At 38.6% G+C, this 13965-nt stretch overlaps 1 protein-coding gene across 1 annotated transcript in view; it reads right to left on the bottom strand.

The window, feature by feature from the left end:
* Positions 1–3408: 3408 nt before the first annotated feature.
* Positions 3409–13965, bottom strand: part of LOC131943776 (uncharacterized) — a 31552-nt gene continuing 20995 nt past the window's right edge. The window contains exons 10-17 of the mRNA XM_059304050.1: positions 11059–11088; positions 8739–8929; positions 7786–7877; positions 7292–7398; positions 6723–6885; positions 5938–6032; positions 5045–5145; positions 3409–4686 (exon numbers count right to left, since the gene is read on the bottom strand). Of these exons, the coding sequence (XP_059160033.1) occupies positions 4555–4686; positions 5045–5145; positions 5938–6032; positions 6723–6885; positions 7292–7398; positions 7786–7877; positions 8739–8929; positions 11059–11088 (911 nt within the window). The 3' untranslated portion in view covers positions 3409–4554. The remainder of the gene's footprint in view (positions 4687–5044; positions 5146–5937; positions 6033–6722; positions 6886–7291; positions 7399–7785; positions 7878–8738; positions 8930–11058; positions 11089–13965) is intronic.

Here is a 13965-nt window from a genome sequence, read left to right as displayed (position 1 = left end):
GGGTAGTAGCACATCATGGGATCCGATGCTACGTGGTGATGGGAGTGTAAAGACAATTGTGACGCTGGATGGTAAAAAACGGGTGGATGCAACAATGTAAACAACCTTCTCATAACAGGTGAACATAAAAACATACAGCCGATCAGTGACGTAGCGAGGTCGGGTGTCACCCGGTGCGGCACTTAATGGTGTCACCCCCCCCCCCCCAGAGGCGTAGCGACCTTTCCCGGGGATAAACTTTCAAATTTTCGATTTGCACCCCCCCCTCAAGTTTTTCTCTATATATTATGCTCCTTTTTGCCTTGGTGTCACCCCCCTAAATGGTGTCACCCGGTGCGGTCCGCACCTCCCGCACTGCAGCCGATATCTACATGAAGACCAATACACACACACACACACACACATACCCACACACACACACACATATATATATATATATATATATATATATATATATATATATATATATATATATATATATATATATATACTAGCCGTCCCGGCCAGGCCCTGCTCTGGCTTCTGTGAAAAACCTTTCTGTTAACGACCATTACCTGTGTGTTTAGTAATCATCATAAACCCGGCATTGCCCACCCAAACCACAACCAACCAAAACAACAAAACGCAAACATAACGCTAACACAATTACAAATACAAACGAAAACAAAAACCTAACAACAAACCCAACCACAACCACAAACACCAATACAAACACAAAGAAAAAACAAACAAAAAAGCAAACGAAAACAAAAACCTAACAACAAACCCAACCACAAACACCAATACCAACAAAAAAAAAAAAAAAAAAAAAAACGAAAAAGCAAACGGAAACAAACCAAATCCAAACGCAAAACCAACCAAAAACACAAATACAAACCCAAACAAAAAAACACAAACAAAAACGAAAAAAGAAAGAACGAAAACAAACCAAATCCAAACGCAAAACCAACCAAAAACACAAATACAAACCCAAACAAAAAAAACACAAACAAAAACGAAAAAAGAAAGAACAAAAACGAACCAAATCAAAACGCAACCACTAACGCAAACCCACCTAAACACAAAGAAAACACTAACGCGAACATAAACGCCCGGGGCAGAATCGCCTGTTTTAGCTTAATAAACGACTATAGTACCCCAACTTATTCATAGTTTTTGCACTCACTTAAACGAACGCGCCTGTTTCAATTTAATGAACAATTATAATACTCCAAGCTTATCCGTAAAATACCTAAAACATTTGCACTTGATCAATCCCCGCTAATTATGTAATTATTTTTTTCCCAACACCAAAACAAAGTAATTAAAAAGTAAATGCTTTTCAACTAATGCAATGGGTTTCATAAAGGGAAGTAATTGTGTTTTGCCTAATTTATCAAAGGGAAGTAAGCGCTATAGGACTAAATAAAAACATAATTAGAATTTTTGTAAAAGATGATATTTTTTTTAAAACTTGTGTTTAATGAACATGCCGACAATTATTACTATAATTTGAAAAATGAAAATGATTTCCCAACACTTTTAATAGTAATTTTTTAACTCATAAATTTAGACAAACGCGCACGATAATTGATCTAACACTTAAATCCGTAGAAATGCCAACGACAAACATATGCGTTACAGAATTGAGCTTTATATATTACTAGCCGTCCCGGCCAGGCCCTGCTCTGGCTTCTGTGAAAAACCTTTCCGTTAAAGACCATTACCTGTGTGTTTAGTAATCATCATAAACCCGGCATTGCCCACCCAAACCACAACCAACCAAAACAACAAAACGCAAACATAACGCTAACACAATTAGAAATACAAACGAAAACAAAAACCTAACAACAAACCCAACCACAACCACAAACACCAATACAAACACAAAGAAAAAACAAACGAAAACAAAAACCTAACAACAAACCCAACCACAAACACCAATACCAAAAAAAAAAAAACGAAAAAGCAAACAAAAACAAACCAAATCCAAACGCAAAACCAACCAAAAACACAAATACAAACCCAAACAAAAAAAAAACAAAAACGAAAAAAGAAAGAACAAAAACGAACCAAATCAAAACGCAACCACTAACGCAAACCCACCTAAACACAAAGAAAACACTAACGCGAACATAAACGCCCGGGGCAGAATCGCCTGTTTTAGCTTAATAAACGACTATAGTACCCCAACTTATTCATAGTTTTTGCACTCACTTAAACGAACGCGCCTGTTTCAATTTAATGAACAATTATAATACTCCAAGCTTATCCGTAAAATACCTAAAACATTTGCACTTGATCAATCCCCGCTAATTATGTAATTATTTTTTCCCAACACCAAAACAAAGTAATTAAAAAGTAAATGCTTTTCAACTAATGCAATGGGTTTCATAAAGGGAAGTAATTGTGTTTTGCCTAATTTATCAAAGGGAAGTAAGCGCTATAGGACTAAATAAAAACATAATTAGAATTTTTGTAAAAGATGATATTTTTTTTAAAACTTGTGTTTAATGAACATGCCGGCAATTATTACTATAATTTGAAAAATGAAAATGATTTCCCAACACTTTTAATGGTAATTTTTTAACTCATAAATTTAGACAAACGCGCACGATAATTGATCTAACACTTAAATCCGTAGAAATGCCAACGACAAACATATGCGTTACAGAATTGAGCTTTATATATTAGATTAGATATATATATATATATATATATATATATGTGTGTGTGTGTGTGTGTGTGTGTATAAACGGTGTTACTTGTAACATATAAACAAAGTGTGTCGAATTTACAAGGTCAAGGTTCTGATTTTAATAACTAACGTAGGTCGTTCTGTAAGTAAACTTTATGTACCATGCCAACATTGTACAAATCAAGGGAAAAAAAGATATATGGCAAATCTTACCAAAAACAACAACCCAGTACACTTACTTTATATCATAAGTAACATATGTGTCTACGTTGAACCCCCAAATTGATTCGGCCCCACCCCCCCTACATGTGAGTTGTCTCATTGAAAGTGACAAGTGTCATGAGTGTGATAAATGTCACTGGGTGGGATACATGTCATATGGTGAGAAGAGTGCTTGACATTGTCTCTCTGCGTCTTCGTTCTTATTTTAGTGTTGGAAGGGATCCCCTCCAATACAATTACGCGTCAACAGGTTATGCGACAATGTGGCCATTGACTCCTATTTCAGCCTGCTTTTCTTTTTTGGATTTGCTTCCTTAGCCTTTGTCATAATGTCAAATATATTATTGTGTTTTTTCTTCTTCATTTTGAACTTTTAATTATGCTACAACTTCAAACTTTCAAATATTACAATTAAATCTCTTCTTATCCATTTGTTAGCTACATATTAGGTGTTATAAAGCTCGTTTGGTGTTCGACAAAAAAGAAAAAAAAAAACATTTGTATGGAATAAAGCGAAATTTTATTTATATCAATAGATTTGGAAGAATGCATGACATAAAAGTTCCCATCATGTTTATAAAAATTTATACAGTCAAATATCACATTGAATATATTCTAACTCTTTTCTAACAAGTACTTATTTGCAGGAATAAGTGATGTGTTTAAGTATGTTTAACCACACACGAGACCACATATTATGTAAGCCTACGCTTGTTTAATAACATACGTGACTGCATGAGATCAAGAAGGGTCACAAAAAAGCTGCATATATGATAATTTATAAATGATACAAAGTAGCCTAATATTGTAGAATTTTAATATCAATTATAATAATTTATACATGGGCCCATACTGGATCAATGTAATGTAAACATTGTAAAACAAATATATCTAACACTAATGCATAAAATGAAGCTTTGATACAAATACAAATATGTTGAGGATAGAACAAAATAATAAAATGTTCACATTTACAATGGTTTAAATCTTTTTGAACAAAAACAAATCAGGATTCAGACTTCATCTCTTTTTGACGAAAAGCTAGATCAAAACAAAACAACAAAATTGCCATCAATAGTGTCATTATACATAGACTCGAATTATTGTTAGAGATTAGTCATTATTTTACTTTATTTTCTCTATTTCATTCTTTTTCTCAATTAACGCTCTAGCTAATTTTTATACACGCTCTAATAAAATTTTAATTCAAAACTAAACTCTACTACAAATATTCACAATTTGTATACAATGCTCAGCATCGAAAATGTGAAATTACAAATAACTACAGTCGTTCAATTTAGAAATTGTCTATTTTAGTCAGCCAATCATACCTCACGCTAAAAAGTGTAACCCACTTGTGTAGTGTGTTTACCATGCACAGTCACCTTCCTATAATGTTCCACAATTCTTAGCAAAGCCTCTGAAATGGTTCCATGTTTCTTAGCAAGCTTGCAGACCTTAAGCTTGGTACAGTTGAAAAATGTACCGAGTTGCTCCATACTCTCTGAACACATAGATCTATCTAAAGTTTTAGTACCGTCAATCGGTACTAAGGTATCGTGCCAAGGTCGAATTAGTATGCCAAGGTTTGTTATATCAAGGTTGAATCTGAGCAGCATGATCAAGGTAAAATATCAATGCCAAGGTTTGCCGTGTCAAGGCCGAATCTGAATGCCAAGGTTTGTTGGCTTCTTGCGACTGAAGGCTCTCTGTAAGAGGTTGGTCGCCTCCTCCCTGCTCATACCAGCCACAGAGACTCCATTGACACAGGTCACCTCTACACCTGGCTGGGGATAACATAGTGGAACAGGTAAACACAGTCAATACACACCCATTTGATTTAACGCATGATTTATAATTGACTTAAAAGCATATAACAATAACAGCTACTCATTATCTAGCGATTTACTTATCAATGGATAGTCTGGAGTTATTCATTACTAGTTGTTTTTTTTTACAAGTATCCCTATCCTAACAAAGACTCTAGATATAGCCTAACCGTATTCCTGACTGAACCAAATATGCTACCCAATCACTCAGTTACATTGACTGGCGGATTTCTTAAAACAAACCCTAACCCTTATTCTAACCCTAACCCTTCAAACATGTAAGACCCTGTAGATTCGCCTCAAATGAAAGCAGTACCTGGAGTCTTTGGTCGTCTGATGCTGCTCCTGTAGGCACGACACTTTTAATCCTGATGGGATGATCTCCCGAACCATCTCTGCCCCCCTCTAGTTCCAGACCTGGAATACAAGAACTGGAGCACTTCAGAACACATGTATTTACATCAATATATATTGCATAAATATATTTTTTTCACACTTGCACTTTGTATTAGTGGGATGGGCAGGGTGAGTTACTTTACCTAGAAATACGTTACTTTACCTAGAAAGACTTTGTATTTGGAGATATATATTAGGGTGATGGGCAGTATACAGATGCAGCGTGAGTTACTTTACCTAGAAATACTTTGTGTTTAGAGGTGAGTTCCTTACCTAGAAATACTTTGTGTTTAGAGGTGAGTTACTTACCTAGAAATACTTTGTGTTTAGAGGTGAGTTCCTTACCTAGAAATACTTTGTGTTTAGAGGTGAGTTACTTACCTAGAAATACTTTGTGTTTAGAGGTGAGTTCCTTACCTAGAAATACTTTGTGTTTAGAGGTGAGTTACTTACCTAGAAATACTTTGTGTTTAGAGGTGAGTTCCTTACCTAGAAATACTTTGTGTTTAGAGGTGAGTTACTTACCTAGAAATACTGTGTGTTTAGAGGTGAGTTACTTACCTAGAAATACTGTGTGTTTAGAGGTGAGTTACTTACCTAGAAATACTGTGTGTTTAGAGGTGAGTTACTTACCTAGAAATACTGTGTGTTTAGAGGTGAGTTACTTACCTAGAAATACTGTGTGTTTAGAGGTGAGTTACTTACCTAGAAATACTGTGTGTTTAGAGGTGAGTTACTTACCTAGAAATACTTTGTGTTTAGAGGTGAGTTACTTACCTAGAAAGACTTTGTGTTTGGAGGTGAGTTACTTACCTAGAAATACTTTGTGTTTGGAGATGTAAACTATCTGTTCGTTTTCTTTAAGTACTGGGTGGTCATTGACCTCACCATCGTCCTCGATTATAACCCTGTAACAAAACAAAGATGGCTGACATGAGACGATTGCTGAGGCTCTGGTGCTTGTACACACTACAGACTAACGACATGTTGTCAGCTGCTACAGATTAGAGGCTACACCATAAAACCATCTACCATACCACAAAATTCCCAAACACCAACCAAACAAACACCCACCACTTTAAAACCAAACACTCTAACATTACCCCCAACAACACCCACCACAACCCTTTTTTCTTCGTTCCTAATTTTAGTTTTGAAAGGGATTCCCTTCAACACAATTAAGCGTTACGTGTCAACTTGTTATGCGGCGTAAAGGCCGTTGACTCCGATTTCAGCCTGCTTTTCTTTTTGGATTTGCCTCCATAGCCTTTGTCCAACTACGAACAAACCACAAGGCAGCAGTTGTTTGATTTTGGAGTTGTCTCTCCCAGATGGGTTGCTGTCACAAGATATTGAGCCTCATCTGCCAAAGTGTTCGAACTCGAGACTTTAGCAACCATGAGCTTTACCGACTCGACCACGCCGACCCCCTACCATAACACCAATAACCCTAAGCCCCCCCCCCCCCCCCACACCGAATAACAACCAAGCAAACACACCACCCAAACAGCACTCATCCTCACACCAACAACTCAAACATCAACCACCCAAACACCAAAAAACCAAACACCAACTTGACCAACGGTTCCCAGACTTACGCTTCCAGTTGATCCCGTGTTCCCTTAAGGTCATGACCTGTAAAAGACGGGACTCGATTGGTCATTTCGTGGTGTCGTGACGTCAAGTCGTAAAACCCAGTTTTACCGTTGGTCTGATGACCTGATCTGGCAGGTTTGACAGGAGCTGACAGAGGTCGTCTGTCTGTAACACATTCGGACATTGAAAACAATTGGAAATTACAACAACACAAAAAAGGTTCATTAAAAAAAAAACCCAACCAAACTATAATAGGCTTAAAGCAAGTTTAAAAACAGCTCAATACTGGCTAGAGTTTGGGAGAGGGGGGGGGGGGTGAATTTATTAAAAGTTTTTTTAGCTGTTGACATTTCATTTCTATCCATCTGTATTATAATTGTTTGTCTAATTAATTGTCTAATTATAATTAGACACGTACATGTGGCAGTAGTGGATGCGTGAACCTTAGGATGCAGCAGTAAAAAAAAAAAGATCTACGTACCAGCGATGTGATTTTATTTAAACTTGGGGTTGGACAGTAGTGGATGTGCGAATGTTTTAATACAGCAGTAAAAAAAAAAGATCTACCTACCAGCTATGTTCTCAGAGTTGGACTTGGGCGAGATGTGTAGGATGTTGTTGTGAAACCCGGTGAGCAGGGAGTCAAAGCGACTGATGTGGCTTGGCGCTAAAACACGCCTGAGAATGTACACATACATTAGACTTTATCTGTAACTGTTGTGTACACGTACATAAGACTTTATCGTAATTTTTATGCACATATAACGTAGACTATCCTTAATTTTATTTGGAGGAAAAAATGTGTTTGTGTCATGATCTAATCTTTCATTTTTATAGAAGTCCCAATAACAAATGTTCTAAAATGTGTAGTTCTATGAACCGTCTTTCATATCGACACTTTTATAAACAGCCTTTAGCGATGGTAAAATACTAGCAGAGTGAAAAGTTTAGTGAAAAGCTACATTCACATAGCAATAACCCACAGATAATGACTAAAAGACAATCAAACGTGTAATGACCCATAAATAATAATTAAAGGTAACCAAGCATACAAAGACGACATACCTGACGTCATCGAGTAGCGACCGTTTAGTGTCTGTGTCTAGAATCTCCAGGAGAAGCTGGATCAGTCGTTCCAAATCTTTGTTGTCATGGTACTGTAAGACAAGAGTTTAGATACACTTTGTAGTACTGAAAGACAAGAGTTTAGATAAACGTTGTTGTCATGGTACTGAAAGACACAAGTTTAGATAAACTTTGTTGTCATGGTACTGAAAGACAAAAGTTTAGATAAACGTTGTTGTCATGGTACTGAAAGACACAAGTTTAGATAAACTTTGTTGTCATGGTACTGAAAGACAAAAGTTTAGATACAAGTAGCTGTCATGGTACTGAAAGACAAGAGTTTAGATAAACTTTGCTGTCATGGTACTGAAAGACAAGAGTTTAGATAAACTTTGCTGTCATGGTACTGAAAGACAAAAGTGTAGATAAACTTTGTTGTACTGAAAGACAAAAGTTTAGATAAACTTTGTTGTACTGAAAGACGAGAGTTTAGATAAACTTTGTTGTACTGAAAGACAAGAGTTTAGATAAACGTTGTCATGGTACTGAAAGACAAGAGTTTAGATAAACGTTGTTGTCATGGTACTTAGTGACAAGAGTTTAGATAAACTTTGTTGCCATGGTAATGAAAGGAGTTTAGATGAACTTTGATTTAAAAACTGTATTGGCAAAGTTTTGAGAACAAATTACCTCTAATAGCCCACGTTTGACACTCCTCTAAAAGCTCACTTTTGACACCCCTCTATAAGCTCACGTTTGACACCCCTCTAAAAGCTCATTTTTGACACCCCTCTAAAAGCTCACTTTTGACACCCCTCTAAAAGCTCACTTTTGACACCCCTCTAAAAGCTCACTTTTGACACCCCTCTAAAAGCCAACTTTTGACACCCCTATAACATCCCACGTGTGTCACCCCTATAACATCCCTCATATGACACCCCATTGGTACTCACACTATGGATGTGCCTGATGACCGCCCTACATTCGTCCTCCGTGAGTAGAATCCTGGCGTGATCCTCCAACATCCCCATCAGGTTGTACCTCTCGCTCGACGTGTTGAGGATCTGCGAGCCGAAGCTCCGCTCAAACACGCCCTTCTGACGTAACGAACCGGAACTGATGCTGCTCTTCTCGATTGAAAACACTGAAAAAATTAAACAGCTCGCAATTTTTAACGATAAACACGTCTGTGTAAGTTATAACGTGTCATATCAAAATCGTTTTTGTTATATAAGATCGATGCCTGAAATCGAAGATTACATTTCCGCGACATCAGGAATAACTCACTTTTGCCACTTATATATAAAACTAGCCGTCCCGGCCAGGCCCTGCTCTGGCTTCTGTGAAAAACCTTTCTGTTAAAGACCATTACCTGTGTGTTTATTAATCATCGTAAACCCGGCATTGCCCACCCAAACCACAACCAACCAAAACCAAAACAACAAAACGCAAACATAACGCTAACCCAATTACAAATACAAACGAAAACAAAAACCTAACAACAAACCCAACCACAACCACAAACACCAATACAAACACAAAGAAAAAACAAACAAAAAAGCAAACGAAAACAAAAACCTAACAACAAACCCAACCACAACCACAAACACCAATACCAACCAATAACAACACACACAAAAACGAAAAAGCAAACGAAAACAAACCAAATCCAAACGCAAAACCAACCAAAACACAAATACAAACCCAAAGAAAAAAACACAAACAAAAACGAAAAAAGAAAGAACAAAAACGAACCAAATCAAACCGCAACCACTAACGCAAACCCATCGGAGTCGCCTGTTTTAGCTTAATAAACGACTATAGTACCCCAACTTATTCATAGTCTTTTGCACTCACTTAAACGAACGCGCCTGTTTCAATTTAATGAACAATTTTAATAGCTTATCCGTAAAATACCTACATTTGCACTTGATCAATCCCCGCTAATTATGTAATTATTTTTTTTCCCAACACCAAAACAAAGTAATAAAAAGTAAATTCTTTTCCACTAATGCAATGGTTTTATAAAGGGAAGTAATTGTGTTTTCCTAATTTATCAAAGGGAAGTAAGTGCTATAGGACTAAATAAAGACATACTTTGAATTTTTGTAAAAGATGATATTTTTTTAAAATTTGTGTTTAATGAACATGCCGAAAATTATTACTTTCAGTTTGATAAATGAAAATTATTTCCCAAAACTTTCAATATTAATTTTTTAACTCTTAAATTTAGACAAATGCGCACGATAATATTCTAACACTTTAATCCATTGAAGTATGTCAACGACAAACATATGTATTTTTACATACATAATTGAGCTATATATATTAGACTAGGCATGCTGCCCATCTTCGCTTAGGCTTTCGAAAACATTGAGAATTTGAATGCTTAATTAATTCGCCCATATAAGGCGCCGGTCAGTCGAGGTCAGTTTTGACCCCCTCATCGTATACTTTTCGGCCAACCGGCCCCGGTGTTCTGTCGACCCAAGGCAGGATCCTGCCAAATTCGAAGCGCCTGCGGCGCCGGGAAGTGCCCTATCGGGCACCCGACAACTTAGCTTTATAGATCATCTAGATCTAGATCTAGAATATCTAGATCTATATGATCTAGAATCTCTAGATCTAGATGATCTAGAATATCTAGATCTAGATCAATATCTAGATCTAGAATCTCTAGATCTAGAATCCAAATAGATAAAATAATTTTTTTAAGTTAGGCCGAGAAAATCGTATTGTATACATTTCATAGCGTACATAGCTCTAAATCATATTTGAATGAAATAGTTCATTTCTTTGTATTCTAAACTCGGAAGATGACGTCATCAGTTTCGTGCTCTTTTTTTTAGTGTAAACAATAAGCGACGCCATTGTTAAATGCGTTCTTGTCCCAAAATTAAACACTTTTCCGGTTGCATAAATAATACTGTTTCTCTACATTTGAATACGCCTTTATTTTTTTTATTTTTCTTCTTTAAATAAAATTGTGGTTATACATTTAAAACATCTAACATATTATTTTCAACAAAAGTCCGTATAAAGGTATCCATATATCGCTGCCGATTCTGACGTGATGTCCGGCGAAAATATTTTGCGGACAGACAGAGAGAGAGAGAGAGAGAGAGAAGAGCGCACATGGCCTTTTATATGTTAGGATAGTAAAGTATAAATTTATTTTAATCACTACGGAAGAAAGCAGTAAAGTATAAACTTTTCTTTTCAATCAGTTATAAACTTATCTTTTCAGTCAGTTATAAACTTATCTTTGCTTACCATCAGACGAAGGAATAGACGATCGTTTTTCTGTTGAGATAAAATAAAATATTGCTGTTAAATATCGGTTAATATCCAAGTAAACGTATTGTCTATTTGCTACACCATAATCAACTTACTGTAGCCCGACCCCTTGACCCTAACCATAAACAACTTACTGTAGCCCGATCCCTTGAACCGGACCATAAACAACTAACTGTAACCCGACCCCTTGAACCGGACCATAAACAACTTACTGTAGCCAGATCCCTTGATCCGGACCATAAACAACTTACTGTAACCCGACCCCTTGAACCGGACCATAAACAACTTACTGTAACCCGACCCCTTGAACCGGACCATAAACAACTTACTGTAGCCAGATCCCTTGAACCGGACCATAATCAACTTACTGTAGCCTGACCCCTTGACCCTAACCATAAACAACTTACTGTAGCCAGATCCCTTGATCCGGACCATAAACAACTTACTGTAGCCCGATCCCTTGAACCGGACCATAATCAACTTACTGTAGCCTGACCCCTTGACCCTAACCATAAACAACTTACTGTAGCCTGACCCCTTGACCCTAACCATAAACAACTTACTGTAGCCCGACCCCTTGAACCGGACCATAATCAACTTACTGTAGCCCGACCCCTTGAACCGGACCATAATCAACTTACTGTAGCCCGACCCCTTGAACCGGACCATAAACAACTTACTGTAGCCCGACCCCTTGACCCTAACCATAAACAACTTACTGTAGCCCGACCCCTTGAACCGGACCATAATCAACTTACTGTAGCCCGACCCCTTGAACCGGACCATAAACAACTTACTGTAGCCCGATCCCTTGAACCGGACCATAATCAACTTACTGTAGCCTGACCCCTTGAACCGGACCATAAACAACTTACTGTAGTCCGATCCCTTGACCCGGACCATAATCAACTTACTGTAGCCTGACCCCTTGAACCGGACCATAAACAACTTACTGTAGCCCGATCCCTTGAACCGGACCATAAACAACTTACTGTAGCCAGATCCCTTGAACCGGACCATAAACAACTAACTGTAACCCGACCCCTTGACCCTAACCATAAACAACTTACTGTAGCCCGATCCCTTGAACCGGACCATAAACAACTTACTGTAGCCAGATCCCTTGAACCGGACCATAATCAACTTACTGTAGCCTGACCCCTTGACCCTAACCATAAACAACTTACTGTAGCCCGATCCCTTGAACCGGACCATAAACAACTTACTGTAACCCGACCCCTTGAACCGGACCATTAACAACTTACTGTAACCCGATCCCTTGAACCGGACCATAAACAACTTACTGTAACCCGACCCCTTGAACCGGACCATAAACAACTTACTGTAGCCAGATCCCTTGATCCGGACCATAAACAACTTACTGTAACCCGACCCCTTGAACCGGACCATTAACAACTTACTGTAGCCAGATCCCTTGAACCGGACCATTAACAACTTACTGTAGCCAGATCCCTTGAACCGGACCATTAACAACTTACTGTAGCCAGATCCCTTGATCCGGACCATAAACAACTTACTGTAACCCGACCCCTTGAACCGGACCATTAACAACTTACTGTAACCCGATCCCTTGAACCGGACCATAAACAACTTACTGTAACCCGACCCCTTGAACCGGACCATAAACAACTTACTGTAGCCAGATCCCTTGATCCGGACCATAAACAACTTACTGTAACCCGACCCCTTGAACCGGACCATTAACAACTTACTGTAGCCAGATCCCTTGAACCGGACCATTAACAACTTACTGTAGCCAGATCCCTTGAACCGGACCATTAACAACTTACTGTAGCCAGATCCCTTGATCCGGACCATAAACACCTTACTGTAACCCGATCCCTTGAACCGGACCATAATCAACTTACTGTAGCCTGACCCCTTGAACCGGACCATAAACAACTTACTGTAGTCCGATCCCTTGACCCGGACCATAATCAACTTACTGTAGCCTGACCCCTTGAACCGGACCATAAACAACTTACTGTAGCCCGATCCCTTGAACCGGACCATAAACAACTTACTGTAGCCAGATCCCTTGAACCGGACCATAAACAACTAACTGTAACCCGACCCCTTGACCCTAACCATAAACAACTTACTGTAGCCCGATCCCTTGAACCGGACCATAAACAACTTACTGTAGCCAGATCCCTTGAACCGGACCATAATCAACTTACTGTAGCCTGACCCCTTGACCCTAACCATAAACAACTTACTGTAGCCCGATCCCTTGAACCGGACCATAAACAACTTACTGTAACCCGACCCCTTGAACCGGACCATTAACAACTTACTGTAACCCGATCCCTTGAACCGGACCATAAACAACTTACTGTAACCCGACCCCTTGAACCGGACCATAAACAACTTACTGTAGCCAGATCCCTTGATCCGGACCATAAACAACTTACTGTAACCCGACCCCTTGAACCGGACCATTAACAACTTACTGTAGCCAGATCCCTTGAACCGGACCATTAACAACTTACTGTAGCCAGATCCCTTGATCCGGACCATAAACAACTTACTGTAACCCGACCCCTTGAACCGGACCATAAACAACTTACTGTAGCCAGATCCCTTGATCCGGACCATAAACAACTTACTGTAACCCGACCCCTTGAACCGGACCATTAACAACTTACTGTAGCCAGATCCCTTGAACCGGACCATTAACAACTTACTGTAGCCAGATCCCTTGATCCGGACCATAAACAACTTACTGTAACCCGACCCCTTGAACCGGACCATTAACAACTTACTGTAACCCGACCCCTTGAACCGGACCATAAACAACTTACTGTAGCCAGATCCCTTGATCCGGACCATAAACAACTTACTGTAACCCGACCCCTTGAA

This window comes from Physella acuta, unplaced genomic scaffold, assembly GCF_028476545.2.
Source record: "Physella acuta isolate Inbredline_101_S28 unplaced genomic scaffold, ASM2847654v3 ptg000466l, whole genome shotgun sequence".
Lineage (NCBI taxonomy): Eukaryota > Metazoa > Mollusca > Gastropoda > Physidae > Physella > Physella acuta.
This window is presented reverse-complemented; position numbering and strand designations above follow the sequence as displayed.